This window comes from Mytilus trossulus, unplaced genomic scaffold, assembly GCF_036588685.1.
Source record: "Mytilus trossulus isolate FHL-02 unplaced genomic scaffold, PNRI_Mtr1.1.1.hap1 h1tg000247l__unscaffolded, whole genome shotgun sequence".
NCBI classification, from domain to species: Eukaryota; Metazoa; Mollusca; class Bivalvia; order Mytilida; family Mytilidae; genus Mytilus; species Mytilus trossulus.
In genome coordinates, this window is record NW_026963318.1 from 619907 (window position 1) to 640457 (window position 20551).

The window sequence follows — 20551 nt, forward strand, 5'->3', positions numbered from 1 at the left end:
AGATCTTTGTTTCAGATATCATTACTTATATCAACTGCAATATTACTTTTCATTGTAGAATCTAAAGCTATATAGAGGCAGATGTTTGTCCTTGCAAGTACCACAGGTACTTTAATATTCAGAAACCATAAAACCCTCCCTTCACAAGGGGTACAATCAAAATCACGTGATGGATATACACACCGGAAGATACAGTCGAACTCGTCGCTTGAAAGGTTAGTAGTTGAATTTTCTTGTTTATATCAATTAAATTTTGATAAATAAGTTGGCACACCGAATGTCGGATAGTATGTAGTTTTAAAATACACAATTGTTTTTGCTAGAAAGCGTGCAGTTATTGCAAACACTTCAATGCAGTTATCTGATGAAATTTTGGAACTGTGCCGAAGTGTTAGCATTAACTGCATGCTTTCTAGCAAGGATAATTGTGTATTTCAAAACTAGATAGTATCCGACATTCAGTGCACTACCTTATTTATTAAATTTTATTGATATAAACAAGTAAATACGACTACTCACCTTTCAAGCGGTCTGCTCGACTGTTACTTCCGGTGTGTGTATATCCATCTGGTGATTTTGATTGTACCCTTTGCTTCACAGGGGAGATGTCATATGTATTTGATCTGGCATAAATACTTGGTGCAATCATCTTAAAGTTAGATTGTAAAACAAAAAAAATGTATTGTTATTTTATCATGAAAACCACACAAACACATGAGAAATCAATATCAAATTTTCCTTTGATATATATTGCAAAATTTCAATATGTAATAACCTGATATTAGAAATTTATCATTACATTATATGAATATAGCTTCTTATATAATGTCACTTATTGTGGATTCATTTATTTTTGTTTGTACTAATTTTGTGGATGGAAGAAAACTCACATGTTCGTAGATATTTTATTTCATGGTTTTGCCCAAGTCTGCTAACAAGCCTATAGAAAATTTGTCATTCTTTAAACATTAATTTTGTACCCACAAAACCTATGAAAATTTGTATCCAACGAATATTAATGAATCCACAGTAAACATACAACCCATTTCCCTACCTTAACCTCACTCAACTCTTCCACATAGTTAAACAACATTGGATTAACATCTTGGATTCTCATCACAGCTTTGTCTGTCATCAATTTAAGGAACTGTTTAGAAGCCCTACAAACCTGTAAGTATACAACAATATGAATCAAATTTGAATTTGCATCTTCTGAACAGAAATGCATACTGTACCTCTGGATTTATTTGTAAAACGTCTAATAAAGGTAAAACTTTTTATCTTCAAAAACTGAGATCTAGTGAAGCTATCTTTGAGAGAATGTTTCAACAAATAAAACCAAATAAACCTAATTTGCTTTTACTTTTTTTAGAATGAAATCAGGATAATATTGTCATGTAGTAATTTTTTTGGAAATACAATAAATTTTCTACCCCAGAATAGTAACCTTAGTTGTATTTGCCAAATGCTCCAGAATTTTGGTCCTTAATGCTCTTCAACTGAGGGAAAATCAAATCTTGTAAATCAAATAGAGACAAAATCATGGAAAAAAATCCAATCAAAGTAAAAAGATAAATGTTAACAAGATTGCAATACACTTCAGAGAACACCTTTCAAGTTTTCTCTTATTTTATTTTTTAATTGTATGACTGTCAGGATGTAAATATTGATGTAATTATTTAATGGATTAAAACCTCTCACCAACATAACTGAGATGTGAAATCTCAAAACTTGTTAGAGTCTAAAGTAAAACTCCAATGAATCTGCCTTCAGCTCCAACTTTTCACATTTTAAAAATCAGTCTTACTATCTGATTGGTAATTTCCTGTGAATGTATTGCTGATATTCAAGATACAATAGTAGAATTTAAGTGTAAAAAACATACTGTAAACCAACTTATTTTCGCGGATACTTTATTTCGCGTTTTCTGCTTTCTTCATCACTTCGCGGCTATTTAATTTTGCGATTTTCTGATTTACTTGATGAAGTCAAATAAGGAAAGATCCAAGTTTAACATATTTGCAACTATTTATATTCACGTTTTTTTTCTACTCACGAAAGTCGCGAAAATAAATCGCTCGCGAAAATAAGTTTGTTTACAGTAATCATTAATATTGAAATATGAAGCTGGACCTACACTTTCTGAAATTTACTGTGGAGAGACAGTAGATAATACCTTGTGTGGTTCAAAGTCCCAGTTATGTAGAACTCTAGAGGGTATAACCATGGTATCATTCCAGTGACAAAGTTCACAATAATAGTTACCACTGTAATCACAAAGTCGTGGTTCACTGAATCCACTTTCTAAAAATATAATTTGATAACAGCTTTCCATTGCAACTAATTCTTATGATTAAACATAAATCTAACATAACTTTTTTTATAACTAAAAAGAATAAATATATTTTGGCAATCGCATACGTACGAAACTTTTCAAAGGAATTTTTAAGTTCTGTGTAACCATCCAAAAAGTATAAAGAGACGAAAATACACATTTTTTTTAAAACTCAGAATTTATTTCTTGGTATGACTAAAAGGGATAAATCTATTTTCAATTTTTATGTCCAAAGCCATGTAACAGCAGATATCATTTATCTAATACAATTATCATGAATTATGAGCTATTATGTCATTCATTGTAAAAACTATAATGAAGAATTTAGATAGACCATAGATATCTTCAGAATTTTAAACAACTGTCATACGAGTGAGAGGTTAAGTTAGCTATAAAAGCAGAATCAATTCACCATTTTCTACATCAGAAAATGCCTCTACCAAGTCAGGAACATGACAGTTGTTATCATTTGTTTGAGCTTTTGATTTTGTTATTTTGTTATTGAATTTCAGTTAGGAATTGTCCTCAGCAATGTTATTTTTGTTATTTTACTTTTTTCTTAATTACAACTTACTAAATGAGATGTGACTTCTACATTCAGCACATCTGTAGTTCTGAGCTGACAAACCTCTATCTGGGCATATTGACAAACAAAAGATACCAGTTTCTGCAACCTAAAGTTATAATTAAAGAAGTAATACTCTCTACTTAAAAAATATTCACATATATATGTGATTACATGTATTACCAACAATACTTACTGCTAAGAGAACTTTGTGAGTGATGTTTGTGATGTATATTAAATTTGCTTAGTGCACCTGAAGTAAGTCTTCTTTTGACCAGGGTCTGGCATATCTCCTTGTGACATCAAAAGCATACAAATTTTAGTATAAATAGTGATATATATATTTTATATTTGGAGAAACAAGTTGGTCTCAAAACAAATTTCTTTTCAAAATAATGATAAAATGTGAAGTTTGATATAAAAATTCTTTTTTTAAACAATGTTTAAGAATATATGTTCTAATGGGAGAAAATTCCCGTAGAAATTGGACATGAAATAAAAAATCACCTACCTTTAAACTTGCACAAGTTCTTTTGATGCCGTTGACACATTTCTCGTGACAGCTGTAACCACAATCTGGAAATATAAGTTTATTACTGTTACTTTTTTTGTACTTTCATTTGTTGATAATAATATAGTGTTTTTTATAATAAATTCAGTTGATTCATTTATGCATAATATGAGGGGGATAAGACCTTTATTCGGAGTCCAGGAGCAGGTGTTTTTAAGCTCAGGATTTTGGGATTGACCCTTTCTGGATCCGAAAATTCTGTTTTTAGCATTTCAGGATGCCGGGATTTACTTTATTTAATTTTGGGGTTTTGTGTTTTTAAGCCCAGGATTTTGGGATCAGGACCCCTCCTATCCCCCCTCTAATATTGATTATGACTAATAGTAATCATACCACATCGCTTTATTTTTATACTAGCAGTTTTATCAAAGATTTGTAGAAGAGTCTTATGATATAATACCACTTCATGGAAACTACTATGCTGGATACTTGAATGGCTTCTTGGATGTTAATAGGAAAATCAAGGATCCAAGAAACATTCCTTAGAAAGCTATTTTAGTAAGAAAATATGAAAGCTTTTAAAAAGCTTTTTTTATTTGTTTTATTTCTGCATTGATCTGAGTCAAATGACTGTCATTTATAGTATGAATGAAAGATAAGTATACCTGCACATCTGAGCCATGTCTGAATGACCCCTAGGATCATTGCATTACATTTCTCACAATAATGTTTGGCATTACGACTTTCTTGGATTGTAAACTTGTGTCCAAGAACTATCTTAATGTCAGAGGATACTGGTTCTGGTCCTTCCTGAAAGGTACAAAGGATCATAAGAGAAGCACTGTCATTGGTAGATAGATTATTGGTATAATGTATCTTAAAATAAGCTCTTTAACGTTTAATTATCATGAGAGAAGCTCTGTCATAATCATTGGTAGATTACTGATGTTTTTAATTATTTAGCTCTGAAAGTATGATGCATCATAAAGAAGCTTTTTAAAAGAAGATCCATTTCCGTTGATCAACAGATTTAAATTGGTTAAAACACTATTTTATTTACATTTTGCAGATATTATTCTTTATTATTCATTTCTTTACATATACAATCCAGCCTACCTTAATTTCCTGTAACTTCAGTTGGCTGTTTCAGAATCTAAAGCATCATGGGTAATTTTATTGTTCGTACCCCAAAGCGAAAATAACGTTACATCATTGGTTGAATTTCCATTGTTTATAACGTTTTAAACCAATCAAAACGCTTTGGTGTACGCTTTTGAAAATATTACCCAGGATGCATTAGATTCTGAAACGGCTAGTTGTAGCTGAATTAATTTCTGAACCAGATTTTTCATTCTGTCAGAGTGAGGCTGTGCTTTGCTGATCATTTCTTTACCTATATACAATTCAGCCTACCTTAAGTTCCTGTAACTTCAGTCGTAGCTGAATTAATTTCTGAACCAGATTTTTCATTTTGTCAGAGTGAGGCTGTGTTTCACTGATCATTTCTTTACCTATATACAATCCAGCCTACCTTAAGTTCCTGTAACTTCAGTCGTAGCTGAATTAATTTCTGAATCAGATTTTTCATTCTGTCAGAGTGAGGCTGTGCTTCACTGATCATTTCTTTACCTATATACAATCCAGCTTAACTTTAGAAGTTCCTGTAACTTCAGTCGTAGCTGAATTAATTTCTGAACCAGATTTTTCATTCTGTCAGAGTGAGGCTGTGCTTTGCTGATCATTTCTTTACCTATATACAATCCAGCCTACCTTAAGTTCCTGTAACTTCAGTCGTAGCTGAATCAATTTCTGAACCAGATTTTTCATTCTGTCAGAGTGAGGCTGTGCTTCACTGATCATTTCTTTACAGTTTTCTATAGCCATCTCTAATTCTTCATGATTACTTAATCCAAAATGTCCCTGTAAAAGACAAATTTACATTGGATTCCTTATACCTGTATAATGCTTTGCCTGAGTCTTTGTCTGTCTTTTTTTTTTATTGTTTATAGAGATTATCATTTATCTTTATCTTATAAGATTATAAGAGTTTTTTCAGACAATTTATACTATATATGTATTGTAGTGTACTGGTAGTATGCTTTCATTTTGCTTTCTTTTTGTCTTTTGTCATGTTTGTTTGTCTCTTTTTTATTATTCCCATTATCTTTTTTCTCTCTATCTTATACAAGCTGATTAGACAATTTATACTATATGTAATGTAATGTAGTATGCTCTTATTTTGAAGGGCACTCCACCAAATAAAACCTGTTTAATGCTCAATGGTCTCCATTACTTATCAAACCATTCAATATGATAATGCACTATTTAAAAATGTACATGTAGCAGCGGTATTAATTCTACCTAATTTGCATCTATCCACTTATAAAGATGGACATTTTAGTAACTGTCTGTAAAAAATTTTTTAAACATCACAACAAATGTACTTCGTAGTTATATATATACCTCAGGATGTGAGAAGTGATCCTCGGCCAGTCCAAGTTCAGCATTTATAGTGATTTCATCCCCTGTCTCTGATAAATTGGTCCATGATGAAAAAGATCCTGTGGTGCAAAAATTACATTACTATAATTCACGAATTCAAAGAAACTGTTTGAATAATGTGTTGAGTATTTTCATTGATATCATTTTTAACTGTATCATACACCAAATTTGTAGAAAACCATGTTTGTACTTAAGTCAAGAGCTGTTTACGTATATTTCACATCAAAGAACTGAATGAGATTTTTTTCAATGGATTTTGTTCTACATGTATAATTATAAAGCAATACTCCATGAATAATACCAGTAATGGCAACAGGAAAAATTAAACATAAAATTTTTAGCAAACTTCTGTGGATTCCTTTACTTTAGTATTACAGTGAAACCATTTGTATTATTAAGGAACAAATTACCTGAACGAGGCCTTGAACTATTGATTTCAAAATGATCTTCTTCCATGTGCAAGTCTCTATCAAAAGGATTAAATCTACTTTGACTAAAGGTACTGGGTGATTCCCCTTTATCAGTTTTTATTGTCTTTTCAATACTGTCCTCTTTACTTGCATCACTGAGACCTCGCTTTTTTAAGTCTATTTCTAACTTCACAATATCATCATCATGTTCAGGAACAAATTTCTCATTAATTTTCTTCAATGTTTCTTCATCAACGGGTCCTATTTCTCTAAAGGAGTAATCTTGTTCTTCTTCAGAGGAAATTTCTTCGTCCGACAGACCAGTTATTACAGTACCAGTAAATTTAATGGAAGCTGTATTATTTTCAATACGGTGAATGACACCTGCGGAACCAGTGTTATCTATGGTACTTTCTTTTGATGCTCCAGGTAGGTCTGATAATGTTCTTACTTTGGCAGAAAATTGTTCCCCTGAAACATTCATCTGTAGACCTATAATATGTATTTAATACTTTTTAATATATTTGAAGTAGTAAATTGATTTTTTTTTTTTAAATCTGAAAAATTGAAGCAAGTCCATGAGTTCCAACACAATATATACATATAGCAGTTGGAATGCTAGAATGTTATTCAAATTGAGTATTTTACAATCTTTTATAATACATTTCCATCTTCACAGTTCAAAAGAGGATCAACATCGCTCTTTAAATACTGGCTTAAATTGTAACTGAGTTTTCCCCTAATACATATGTATTTTCAAATAGCACAATTCAATATGAAAGTCCCCTAGAATCCAAGCACTACATTATGAATACATTTTAATATAAACTCTTTTCCGATAGCACCTTGATATCAATGATAAACAAAAGGAATAATAAGAAAAAGGAGCATATTCTGTAAGATGTGGTAGTAAGTACAAATGCATTTGATAAAGGGACATAATTCATTTCAAAAGTGTACAAATGCAGGTCCAGAGTTTTGAAAAGGAGGCCTATACTAGTCAATCACTCTCGAACGGGTGCACTCGATTTAAATCTGAATGGACTACAATTGTCAGTTTTCCTATCGAAGGTTGGTGGTTTTCTCCGGGCACTCAGGCTTCCTCCATCAATAAAAACTGTTCACCACAAAATAGCCCTAATGCAGTGCTTAAAAGTGGCGTTAAAACACAAAAAAATCAAATCAAATCAAATTTTAAAGGGGCACTAGCTGTTAAAATCATGTTCATCTATTTGACTCAAATTCTCATATTTGATTTATAGCATACTAAAACACTTATCCAAATTATCATAAGTATTAAATAAAAAATTAACAATACATATAATAGATAAAATATAACAGAAATTTGTGTGTATTAATTTTTAGTCAAGAAGCCATCTAATTAACTAATGAGATGACTGTCAGTTTCATAACATGATCTAAATATAAACGTAAATATAAATAGATAAGGACCTTCTGCAAATTGATTTTTCGATTTAACCTGTATAAGAATGATATTTTTGTGGATCGAATCAGTCAATCAAATGATTTACCTTTTTTTCTCTTTCAATGTTGACTTGCAAGTTAATAATTCATCATCAACCTTTCTTAGCCTATTTTTACAAAAATAAACCATACTGGCTGCTATGACACTTTCATTAATGATTTAACAAAAAAAATACAATTTAAACTTTATTTATTTTTAGCTTGTGCCCTTTAAAGAAATCCAATTATATTGACCAGATTCTTAACCCTTACCATGCGGAATTGTTTTTAGAAAATGTCTAATTTTCGTTTATTTGCAAAAATATGCAAATTATATGCAAATGAGCTTAGCCCTGTTGCTGTAGCATATTGATTTCTTTAAATCTAATATAGGTGATCACGGGGTGGGGTGCTCGGGGTGAGGAGGCGGAATTTTTTTGACGGGAATTTGCCCCAAAGTGGGTCAACAGGTGCAAAAAACGTCAATTTTGCCGATTTTTCACCCCTTCTCTTGACCCAGAAGACCCAGGGTTGCTGGTTAAGGTATCCAGCTGTAGCCTGTGTGTAGAGTGGACCCTAGTGAACAAATAGACCCCAACAGTTGTTAGGTCGGAGTGAATCTGATCTTGATTCATCGGTCTACAGAAGGTCATTAGGACCCAAAATACCGAATTTCACGATTTTTGCCGATTTTTGACTTCGAATGGACCCAAAACCGGAAGTAGTTGTTTCCTATGCGTATTTCAATAATAACAATGATCAGTAGTTATATGGCTGTGGGTTTGCACTATCTTTGCCAGTTTTATGCCTCTGAACTTCTTGTGTAAGATACAGATGTGAAGCCTACCCCTCCAGAAAACCGAGTTTTAGCCAATTTCAATTTTCCAAGTCCGTATTTGTGCTCAAAATGCTACTTATACGTGAGAAACGTGAATATGGATAGCCTCAGATTGACGGAACATGCATAACTTTTAAAATAAGTATCATAAAGTGGACTTCTAAAAGTATGGAACGCCATTAGAGCCAAATAACGGTTATTAGGGTCCGCCCGTCAAAAGACGGGTACCGCATGGTAAGTGTTAATATTTATACCCTGGTGAATAGAAACAAACCTCAAATTACTGTAACCAATGAAATTGAATTCAAACTGCTTTGCAAATAAAAATAAGATAAAATGAAACATAAAATCTACCTCGTTCATGCTGGTCGAGATTATAAGATTACTGTAAACTCAGAAATTATTGCTATTTGAAAAGATTGATAAAAAATCTAAAATTAGAACAGTTATTGCCATTAAAGAAAAATCTGCATACAAATAGATATATATTAGAATCGAGTTTGTTACAAAAATAGATTCTGATATTCACCCAGTTGATTTTTTTTTGCATTATTGAAAACCTCATGTTAATTTCTAAATTTACATTATACATTAATTAATTTCTACATATATACAAATATAAATTTACATCTCATTTATTCATATTTTTGTTTTGATGTTCTCAGTATCCCTGAACACTATAAAGTTTTATCAGGGCTTATGAGAAAGCACATACATGTACCTGCCAAATTTTTTAAATCAAGGTGATTTTAAGTGCAACTGGACCTACTACAGGTCTTATTTTGATGTGATTTTAATCTAATACTAAATTGTTTGAAATTTGAAATGAGTATGTATGTACAATACCCTGTTAACCCTTTTTAGAGGTGTTAAATTTACAATACATGTATTGTAATAAAGACATCAATACTCATGTCAACACCTCTCATGGAGAATATCCCCCTTAATCGTGATAATTGGTAGTTTTGAAAGCATATACATTATTTACAAATATAATTATTTGTAAATCCTTAATTGGATATGAATTATTCAAGTATATCAGTGTTCTACGTACTCATAAGTTCTGTACAAAGCATCCTACATGTAGCATGTCTAAAAGGCAAGGAATTTGTAAATACTTTCTTGTTTCTAGAAATTATCTCATCAATTTATTAAACATTAAAAAAACATTTTCATATACATTGTACTGTCATGACTGTGGATTCAGTATCATTTGTGTGATTTTTTTGATTTTTTTAAAATTTGTCAGTCATGTGTCAGTATCAGTCATGTGAGGGACGACATCAAAAGATCGATGTAGGATAAAAAAACTAAAATAGTTTTTGTTTGTTTTGTTTTTTTTTGGTGTTTTTTTTTTTTGGGGGGGGGGGGGTCAACATTGCTGCAAGTTTAGTTAGTAATTGTATTGTTACTGTTTGTAAAAAAAAATGTTTGTATCTATGTATCTATGCAAATCAATATTCTTTTTCCTTTATATTCATGTATGCTCTGTATGCCCCTTCATGCCCTTGTGGGCCCTTAATTGGAAATAAAATATGTTCTGTTCTGTTCTGTTAATCCAAATTCAATTTTACCTTTATCCATATAAGTAAATCAATTTTTCCCAAATTAAGTAAAGAGGGAAAGGGGGGGGGGTTGGGGTTGATGAAGTCACAATATCTTGTAGTCCTGAAATGTAATGAAACTGATAACCTAGTATAGCAACTAGCTTTAGACAAGTTAACATGAAACATCGTAAATATTCGGCGAAATTGTAGACTGACTTCAACACATTCAATTATATACACACAATGCAATACTATACTAAAAAATAAAATCAGGGGGAACGGACTCAGGGCAAACAGGTATTAGGGCGAACAGAAACTAGGGCGAACCAGAATCAGGGAGGACTAACCTGGATTCAATTCATACAGTACATTGATCATCAATTATGAGATGACAATAAGATGAGTTAATCACTTGGGCATTTAAGAAAAAAACATTCAATGGGAGTGAATATAGTTCAGTTATGGTCAGTTAAACCTGAAGCATCCAGTTTAATCAATTGATTCATAAACAAAAGATTTGTATGTTTTTGAGTTCTTAGTAGAAAAAACAAGGCTTCATTTTTTTCATGTTTTGTTGTTCCTGAAATATTTTAAATATAATCAAGTTTAAACATGTGCTTTAAAGATTTCATTACATTAATTGAAATAGAAAAGGGAAGTCCCTGTAAACTGGGGTGTCCTCTGAAAACAGGAATAACCCCACTTTTTCTGACTTGAACCAAACCGGTATCAGGTCCGTTTCGCGCCCAATATACTTTCGCACCCTACACGTTCGCACCTCGCATGTTCGCACCCAAGGTCCGTTCGCACTCTACACGTTAGCGCCCAATTTTAATTCATCATTTCAGTTGAATAATTGGAAAATCCTGAATGTTGTATTTCGTCTAAATACTGAATCTATTTATAGCTTGGCATGAGTAAAAGATTGAAAGTTTTAAATGAAAAACACAAAAGATAATTGTTTTTAACAGATTGGTCCCTTTGATCTGAAACAATGAAACAATAGAATATGTCAATACACTATTATAAGTTAACCAAAACATGATCAAACATGATAATATTTATTCAACACACAAATAAAAAAAAACGTAGTCAGAATCTCACTCCATTTTGAAACTAGTCAATGAAACAAAGTTATAGCAATACAATACACTAATGAATGGACTTTGGGTGCGAACATGTAGGGTGCGAAAGTGAAAGGGGGCGAACATGAGTGGGCGCGAACAGACCCGGATTCAACCAAACCTATCTGTCAAAAACTTTTATAAGCAATCACTATTTTATGATGAACATTCTTGTAACATGTATAATTTGATAACCTTTTCAATTATTAACCAATTTCATATATTATAGTAAATGTAGGTGTCACTTTAAGGAAATATAAAACGGAAGAAAATGAGAGAAAAATACAGATGTATATATCCTCATAACCATAACAAAACAGAAAATGAAACGGAACCTTACAATGTTAATCCTGAATTTGGAAAGTCAAACTTGTTATTCACAGCAAGAAAAGTTTTCCAATCGCATATTCACTTTCACCTTTTGCTAATACTGTAACAATTATTCTCGTTCAGTTTTCTCACATGATCAAAGATCAAAAATTTGTTTTTGTTTTCTAAAACATCCCTTTCGGACTTCTCTTATCTAAATAATGAAGACCGAGGTGTTTCTAATTTTCGTACCAAAAGATATTTTAAAAAATAATAGAAACGAACGACCCCTTTATAGGTATTTTATTTTATAGTTTCTCACTCGTTTGTTTCCATTAAAAATAACTCATTTAATTAAAACTGAAAACAAACTTAACAATAGATGGTATAACTTTAAGTTGAAAAAAGCTGTATCATACACTAAAAAAAAAATTACTAGGGTGGTGAAAATAAACGTAAAACTAAACCGGCATACATGATTAATGTGAGGAGGCCCTGTCCTACCCCAATACAATGTCTAGACCAAATGAATAAACCTCCAGCACCTCAATCTAAATTACTTAAAAACTCATGGGAATGCAAATTATTCTAAAAACTTAACACAGATCAGGATCTCCAAATTTTGTAATGGCGGCAAGAGAAGGACCATTTTTGCATAAATACTTAAAATGGTTAAATAATTCCAAACTTGCAGTAATATTTGAGTTTATCAAACTTTCCATCAAGCAACCTGTTTTTTCATCTAATGTCGGAGCCCCGCTTGACAGCCTCCAGAATTATCAAAATATTAGAAAACAGTCTCACAGTTACATTCGCACACTGTGAAATTCCTGAACTTATGATAGAATAAAATATACGTATACTGGCTATTCTCGGAACTAATCCTTGTATCTCTGATAACTATTAGCATGTCGAAATGTATTATTGTATTGTTCGTTTGTGTATTACTCTGTCCTGAATGTTCATGTATGCAGTGTTATCATTTTAGTGTTATCTGACATTACAATGTAAGTGCGAGGTTTGGCTGGCCACAGAACCAGGTTCAACCCACCGTTTTTTCTTGAAATGTCCTGTGAAAAGTCAGGAAAATTGCATTTGTTATCTTTTAGTTCGTATCTTAGTGTGTTACGTTTCTCGTTTGTTTTTTGTTGCACTTGAGTGTTTCTGTTGTTTCGTTGTTTTTCCTCCTAAAGACGGCGCGCACAAAGTTGACTGCAACTATAAAATACGCTTTTAAAATATGGAGTTTTTTTTACGATAAAATGATGAAAGGTAGCCATTAAGATCAACATTATTAAAAAGGTTATCAAAATTAAATCTATAAAGTATGAAAAGAACATGGAGAAAACGGCAAAAATGTGTGAAACTTGTAACATTGTAAAATAAGCATACAACTTTTTTTTCCTGCATTTTTGGACAATAGAAATATTCGGATTCGGACTATGACGCCATAATAACTTCACCAAATAAAATATCAAAATCGGCCATGGTGGATGAGTTTGGAAAGTAGTTCGGTATGTGTAAGAGGTAGTAATTTTGAAGGATTATTATATATAACTGATTAGGAAATGGAATAATCGTTAAAAAATTATGTTCTAGCTATTTTTTTATTTCGAAATGACTTAATATTCCAAATGTGGAAAACAGTAGGTTTAAAAAATCTGCTTAATAGTGAATGAATGATTCGATAGTCCAGGCTTAACACCTTATTTTTTTAAATGTCCGGCTATTATGTTACTGTTTAAGAAATGACATTTAACGCCATTTTCTGAATAGGATACACGACATAGTCGCTTATTATTTCCATTAAAATGGTCTTAGCATGTATCTTTTTTTAGATTTCCATAATATGCATGTGCTGTGATTTGTTGTTCGAAAAAAAGAAAACAAATTGAACGTTTATCTTTTAAGTTATGTTATAAACTTATAGTGTCCAGTGTTTTTGTTACGCTTTTGTTTTCTGGGGGGAAATGCCGACATCGTAAATGATTTTTAGTTTATGTGTTACATATTTGTTTTTCGTTCATTTTTTTTTTACATAAATAAGGCGGTTAGTTTTCTCGTTTGATTTGTTTTACATTGTCTTATCGGGGCCTTTTATAGCTGACTATGCAGTATGTGCTTTGCTCATTGTTGAAGGCCGTACGGTGACCTATAATTGTTAATGTTTGTGTCATTTTGGTCTTTTGTGGATAGTTGTCTCATTGGCAATCATACCAAATCTTCTTTTTTTTATTTTAGTAATTTGAAGACGTAACGTTTGTGGACTCAGGTTTGTGCACGCCATCATAGTGGGTGTGTTTCCATCGGTTTTAGTTTGTAACCCGGATTTTTTTTCTCGATCCAAATCGATTTATGTCTTTCGAACAGCGGTAAACTAACTTTGCCAGAAATGTCTCGCCTTCTGTACTAATCATTGATATTATGTTGATACTCATAAATATAAAGCTTTATTACGACTGTCACATAAACTTAACATTAACAAAGAAAACCAAGAAAACCAAACATTGTTCAATGAACCATGAAAATGAGGTCAAAGTCAGATGAACCCTGCCAGGCAGACGTGTACAGCTAACAATGCTTCACATTCTCATTAAGAAAAAATTCACACACCTAATTAAATGGGCATTCAAAAAATCAGAATGTGAATATATATGTTCAAACTCTTTTAGGTCATTTTTTAGTAGCAATAAACAAAAAAACTATGTTAATTGGACATGCTTTGATACTATATATGCCCTTGAATTTTTACTAGATAACATTTTTGTTCGCTTTGGGGATTCCGTATATCGTCAGATTATCGGAATTCCAATGGGGACTAACTGTGCACCACTTATTGCGGACCTCTTTTTGTATTGTTACGAGTTACAATTTATGACAAAAATAAGCAAAGACCCATCAAAACAACATCTGATAAACAAATTTAATAATACTTTTAGATATTTGGATGATATTTTGGCTCTCAATAATGACGACTTCAGTATGTATATTAATGAAATTTATCCTGGTGAACTCACTTTAAATAAAGCTAATACTAACAATGACCACTGCCCTTTCCTCGATCTTGATATCTATATCACTAACGGAAAGCTGAATACTAAAATTTATGATAAAAGGGATGATTTTTCATTTCCTATCGTTAATTATCCGTTTTTAGATGGTGACGTTCCCTTGTCACCATCTTACGGTGTTTATATATCTCAACTTGTACGATTCGCTCGTGTATGTAACAATGTTTTAGATTTTAACGAGAGAAATTTATGTATTACTGAACAATTATTACACCAGGGTTTTCGATATCACAAACTAGTCAAAACATTTACTAAATTTTATCATCGGTATAAAGACATCATTCGAAAATATAGCTCAACATGCAGACTTTTTATACGTTCAGGTATTTCACATCCAATTTTTTATGGAAATATTCTTTATAAAGCACAAAGGTGTCAGTATTCACCTCATAAACTTACAAAACCTTTGAATAGACTTATTAAGAAGGGATATAATTACGATACTGTTGTCAAGTCATTAAAGATTGCATATTTTGGAGTTAATATTGAGTCACTGATAAGGTCTTTGCGTCGGAACTAAACACATTTATTCTAAAAACAGTTGTTGGCATGACACGGGTTATGTTCTTCTCATATATGTTATGATGGTATGATACTAAACCCCTTACGGGAAGGATTGTGCCTGATGTTCATATGATGAAATCATAATCTTTCAGTCAGTTTAATTGAAGTCTGGAGCTGGCATGTCAGTTAACTGCTGGTAGTCTGTTGTTATTTATGTATTATTGTCATTTTGTTTATTTTCTTTGGTTACATCTTCTGACATCAGACTCGGACTTCTCTTGAACTGAATTTTAATGTGCGTATTGTTATGCTTTTACTTTTCTACACTGGTTAGAGGTATAGGGGGAGGGTTGAGATCTCACAAACATGTTTAACCCCGCCGCATTTTTGCGCCTGTCCCAAGTCAGGAGCCTCTGGCCTTTGTTAGTCTTGTATTATTTAAATTTTAGTTTCTTGTGTACAATTTGGAAATTAGTATGGCGTTCATTATCACTGAACTAGTATATATTTGTTTAGGGGCCAGCTGAAGGACGCCTCCGGGTGCGGGAATTTCTCGCTACATTGAAGACCTGTTGGTGACCTTCTGCTGTTGTATTTTTTTATTTTGGTCGGGTTGTTGTCTCTTTGACACATTCCCCATTTCCATTCTCAATTTTATTCCATACAACAAATATAGTTGACATATTGCTTACAGTTTTAAAAAATTAGACCAAAACACAAAAACTTAACTCTAAGCAATGAACCGAGAAAACCAGGTCTAGCTCAAATAAATCCTGCACGACTGACATATAGATCATAAAATATTTCCATACACTAAATATAGTTGACCTATGACATAAAGTATTAGATAAAAAGACCAAAATTTTAACTTTGACCACTGAACCATGAAAATGAGATGAAGGTCAGATGATATCTGCCTGCTAGACATGTACACCTTACAATCATTCAATACAACAGATATAGTAAACCTATTGCATAAAGTATGAGAAAAACAGACCAAAACACAAAAACTGAACTATAACCACTGAACCATGAAAATGAGTTCATGGTCAGATGACACCTGCCCGTTGGACATGTACACCTTACAGTCTTTCCATACACCGAATATACTAGACCTATTGCATATAGTATCTGAGATATGGACTTAACCACCAAAGCTTAACCTTGTTCACTGATCCATGAGATGAGGCCGAGGTCAAGTGAAAACTGTCTGACGGGCATTAGGACCTTGCAAGGTACGCACATACCAAACATAGTTATCATATTACAAGTCTTATAGTAAGAGAGAATTCAACATTACAAAAAATCTGAACTTTTTTCAAGTGGTCACTGAACCATGAAAATGAGGTCAAGGACAATGGACATGTGACTGATGGAAACTTCGTAACATGAAGCATTTATATAAAAAATATGAAGCATCTAGGTATTCCAACTTCTAAAATATATAGCTTTTAAGAAGTGAGCTAACACCGCCGCCGCCACCGCCGGATCACTATCACTGTGTCGAGCTTTCTGCAACAAAAGTTATAGGCTCGACAAAAATCACACAAATTAACAAAGGCCAGAGGCTACTGACTTGGGACAGCCGCAAAAAAGGCGGGGTTCAACATGTATTTGTAGATCTCAACCCTCCACCTATACCTCTTGACAATGTAGAAAAACGAACACACAACAATACGCACAGTAAAACTCCGTTCAAGAGAAGTCCGAGTACGATGTCAAAATAGGTAACAAAAGAAACTACACAAAATGACAATAATACATACATTAACAAAGGACTACTAGCAGTTACTAACATGTCAGCTCCAGACCTCAATTAAACTGAATATAAAGATCAATCCCTCCCGTTAGGGGTTTAGTATTATACCATCATAAAATATACGAGAAGAACATAACCCGTGTCATGCCAACAACTAGTTTTATAATAAATGTGTTTAATTCCGATGCAAAGACCCTTTAAAAAACCTTCACAATATAAAAGCCAACATATGCAATCTTTAATGACCTGATAACAGTATCGTGACTATATTGTTTCTATTTTTAATCAGTTTGTTTAAAGGTTTTGTAAGTTTTTTTAGGTAAATACTGCCATTTTTGTGCTCTGTAAAGAATATTACCATAAAAGATTGGATGTGAAATACCTCAACATATAAGATGTCTACATGTTGAGTTTTATATTTACGAATGATGTCCTTATACCGATGATAAAATTTAGTAAATGTTTTGACTAGTTTGTGATATCGAAAACCCTGGTGTAATGTTTTTCAGTAATAAATAAATTTCTCTCACTAAAATCTAATACAAGTCTAGCTATAGCTTCTGGTGGAAAAAGCTACAGTAAAAATAAATGTTACAAAGGATCGGGTTGTCACTAGTTTACATAATAATTAAACATAAAGGAGATAATACAAATCTGGTTTAAAATATCTACATTTTCCAAATATTAATTCAAATAAATCCTGACAAAAAAAAAGTTAAAGGTTAAAAGACATAAAAAGTGAGAAAAAAAATCTTTTGTAAATATACATTTGAGCACATCTCGCCAAAGTCTTTTTTGGTAATCCACTTTTTTTAGGTGCTATATCAGCAGTTGCTCTATCAGCAGGTAAGTGATATTGACCTTACTGGGAATATCTATGACTTCATTGCTGTCATGACTATGATGCACCCTTATTTTGACATTTTTACCTTTTATGTCTGTGGTTTTTGTTAAATCATCGTTGTCAATATAATTATACGACTATCATACAAGTGAGAGGATTAGCTAGTAATAAAACCAGATTTAATCCACCATTTTCTACATCAGAAAATGCCTGTACCAGGTCAAGGATATGGCAGTTGCTATTCATTCGTTTGATGTGTTTGAGCTTTGTATGTTGCCATTTAATAAGGGATTTTCCATTTTGAATTTTCCTAGGAGTATTTTTGTGATTTTACTTTTGTATATAATATTTATGATACACAACCAGTATAACACGAAAATAATTGGATGAGGGTATTAAAAAATGCGATTCCATACGTGGGTTAACTGTGTCTATAATCGAGATATACATCTGACTCATCTATTATTTATAAATGAGTTTTTCGATAGAAAGCAGAACAATTTGATATATAATTAAGATCTTTTAGAGGGAATTTTAGTAATAATGAACACTAAAAGTTACCCAAGTCATAATACATGATAGCTATAGTGCATGTATCATTTTACAAATATGTCAATATTATTTTATCTACTGGAATGTGGAAGGCACTTGAAGGGGTTTTTAGTTTAACAAAAAATGATTTTTTTTTTCATCATTAGAGAAACAGATTCTTACATAGTTACACGTGGATTATCGGATTTATCCAATCCCGATATTTAAATTATAAGGTTTAAAGTCCTCACCGAGGCTCGGACTTTAAAATTGATAATTAGACTATCTCGATTGGGTAAATCCGATAATCCACTGGTATTAATGTAATAATCTTTATATATATCTGTGTTCATTATTAGATTTACACGAATTCTGCATCAAGATCGTTCTGATTTTATATTGTACATGGCCTTTTATGCATATTCCATATGAATTAAAGCGGAAGAACGATAAGTTCTCCTTTAAAACGATTGCAAAAGTATCATAATCCTTTATCTCAAAAAAACCAACATAATACCGTAAGGATAAAATATTTTATTATTTTTGCTGTTGCAGGGCAAACAATGACTATTATAAATTTTCCTGTAGGTTTTTATCCTGTAGATAATTGCGTTTAAAAAAACAACGAAAGAACAACAACAACATTGTTCTCTATCAGGAGTAGAAATACCATTACTGTATACATACCACTTCACTCTTAAGGGGGTTCGATCTGTTGTATGCAAAGTGAGGCATAGAGTTGTTATTTTTTTCATTTTATACTGCTGATCTTTTTCAAATATTTTATTTGCCTTATACGATCTAATATCAAAGCTTTTTTGTGGCATTTTCCTGCTTCAGTTATATCACCTATCATATAGCACCCAATACCTAATAGAGTATAACACTCTGCTTTCATGACGTTATTTCCTATATAGTTATTGCTTTCAATGCATGTTTTCATTTCATTTAAAGACGCTAAACATTTTTGCATCTCTTCTAACTTAAGTAAACACACAAAACGTAAAAATAATGTATAAACAATAGGGGGTTTCTGGATATATCCCTTGTGTTCTACTTCAGGTCTCATTTCGTCAGGAATTACAAACGAGTTACGAGAAAAATCGTTCGGCTCCATTGTATAAGCTATATATATTGAGTTTAAATCGGTATCTTGAGTTTGATTCGTTAAATTGTCGATGGTAAATTTATCTTCACTGTAATACAGTTTCTCTTGTTGATCGTCCTGAAACTTCGATAACACGTAGTCAGTGATTGTAACAGAAACTGAATATTTTCTAATGCAATAATAGTAAGAAGCTAAGACATTCCACCCGGATACTCCATCACTACGTACTCCCATTAATACAAAGGGTAACATCTCTTTTAAACGTTGATAATGAAGTTTATTACCCCCGCGCGTGACATTCTGATAAGTAAAACGAGTACCAATGTTTCGACACAACGTACTGAATAAACACTTGAAAATAAATCGGTCGTGATTTCGTTTGAGCAGGTCAAAACTATTAACCAACACTTGCCAAGGCATAAGTTTGTTTGTAAGGACGGCTTGACCACATAGAAGCAAAAATCTCACTTCATTAAGCTTGGTGAGATTTGCAGAACATTTGGAATGGCCAATCAAATCCGCTTCTGTAAATCTAGGTGACATGTTTTGTGATACAATTTCATATTGAGGAGAACGGAAAAATTCAGACATGAAAGCTGAAGAAGCAAGACATGCAGGGTAATTTGTATACAACTCAACTATTGTTGTTTTCAAATTCCTCCATTCTGGTAAAGTGATTCTTTGTTCAAGTACATTCCTTTCATTTATAAAATAATGCGGCAAGACATCATGTTTAACATAGTATTCAAGTCGCTTTAGGCATTCCGAAAAACAGTTCTCAAAATTGTGCGGTGTCCATTCTGTAACAGCAAGTTCTTCTGAAACCCAGAACACAACTGTCTTTAAAAAATACGAACATAGAAGATCTTTTAGTTTAATATTTTGTTCAATCACGTCTTTTAAAACTATTTTCAAAAGAGCATAAACCAAAAGCTGAGTATGAGTAAAAGAATAGACAAGCAGTTTTTCAGCGATACCAAACGCGACTCGCCATTCTATATCTTCATTTGGCGACAACTTGTAGCCTATTGGGACAAACCATACCCCACTACCAATAATTATCTTTTTTAATGCTTCCGTTGGCCAACAACGTTTTCTCCCTACCCATTCCTGTGCTTGTTTAATGAAT

At 32.3% G+C, this 20551-nt stretch overlaps 1 protein-coding gene across 6 annotated transcripts in view; it reads right to left on the reverse strand.

The window, feature by feature from the left end:
- Positions 1–20551, reverse strand: part of LOC134701566 (differentially expressed in FDCP 8 homolog) — a 29144-nt gene that overhangs the window by 3772 nt on the left and 4821 nt on the right. For 2 of the 6 annotated variants that reach the window (XM_063562695.1, XM_063562700.1), the window contains 8 exons: positions 6324–6815; positions 5875–5972; positions 5182–5331; positions 4077–4221; positions 3412–3476; positions 2910–3009; positions 2177–2304; positions 1055–1168 (listed from right to left, as the gene is read on the reverse strand). In XM_063562695.1, coding sequence (XP_063418765.1) covers positions 1055–1168; positions 2177–2304; positions 2910–3009; positions 3412–3476; positions 4077–4221; positions 5182–5331; positions 5875–5972; positions 6324–6815 — 1292 coding nt within the window. Of the gene's footprint in view, positions 1–1054; positions 1169–2176; positions 2305–2909; positions 3010–3411; positions 3477–4076; positions 4222–5181; positions 5332–5874; positions 5973–6323; positions 6816–8899; positions 8940–11636; positions 11655–11714; positions 11816–20551 lie in introns of those variants that run through there. The other 4 variants (XM_063562696.1, XM_063562697.1, XM_063562698.1 and 1 more) reach the window with 4 other exon arrangements.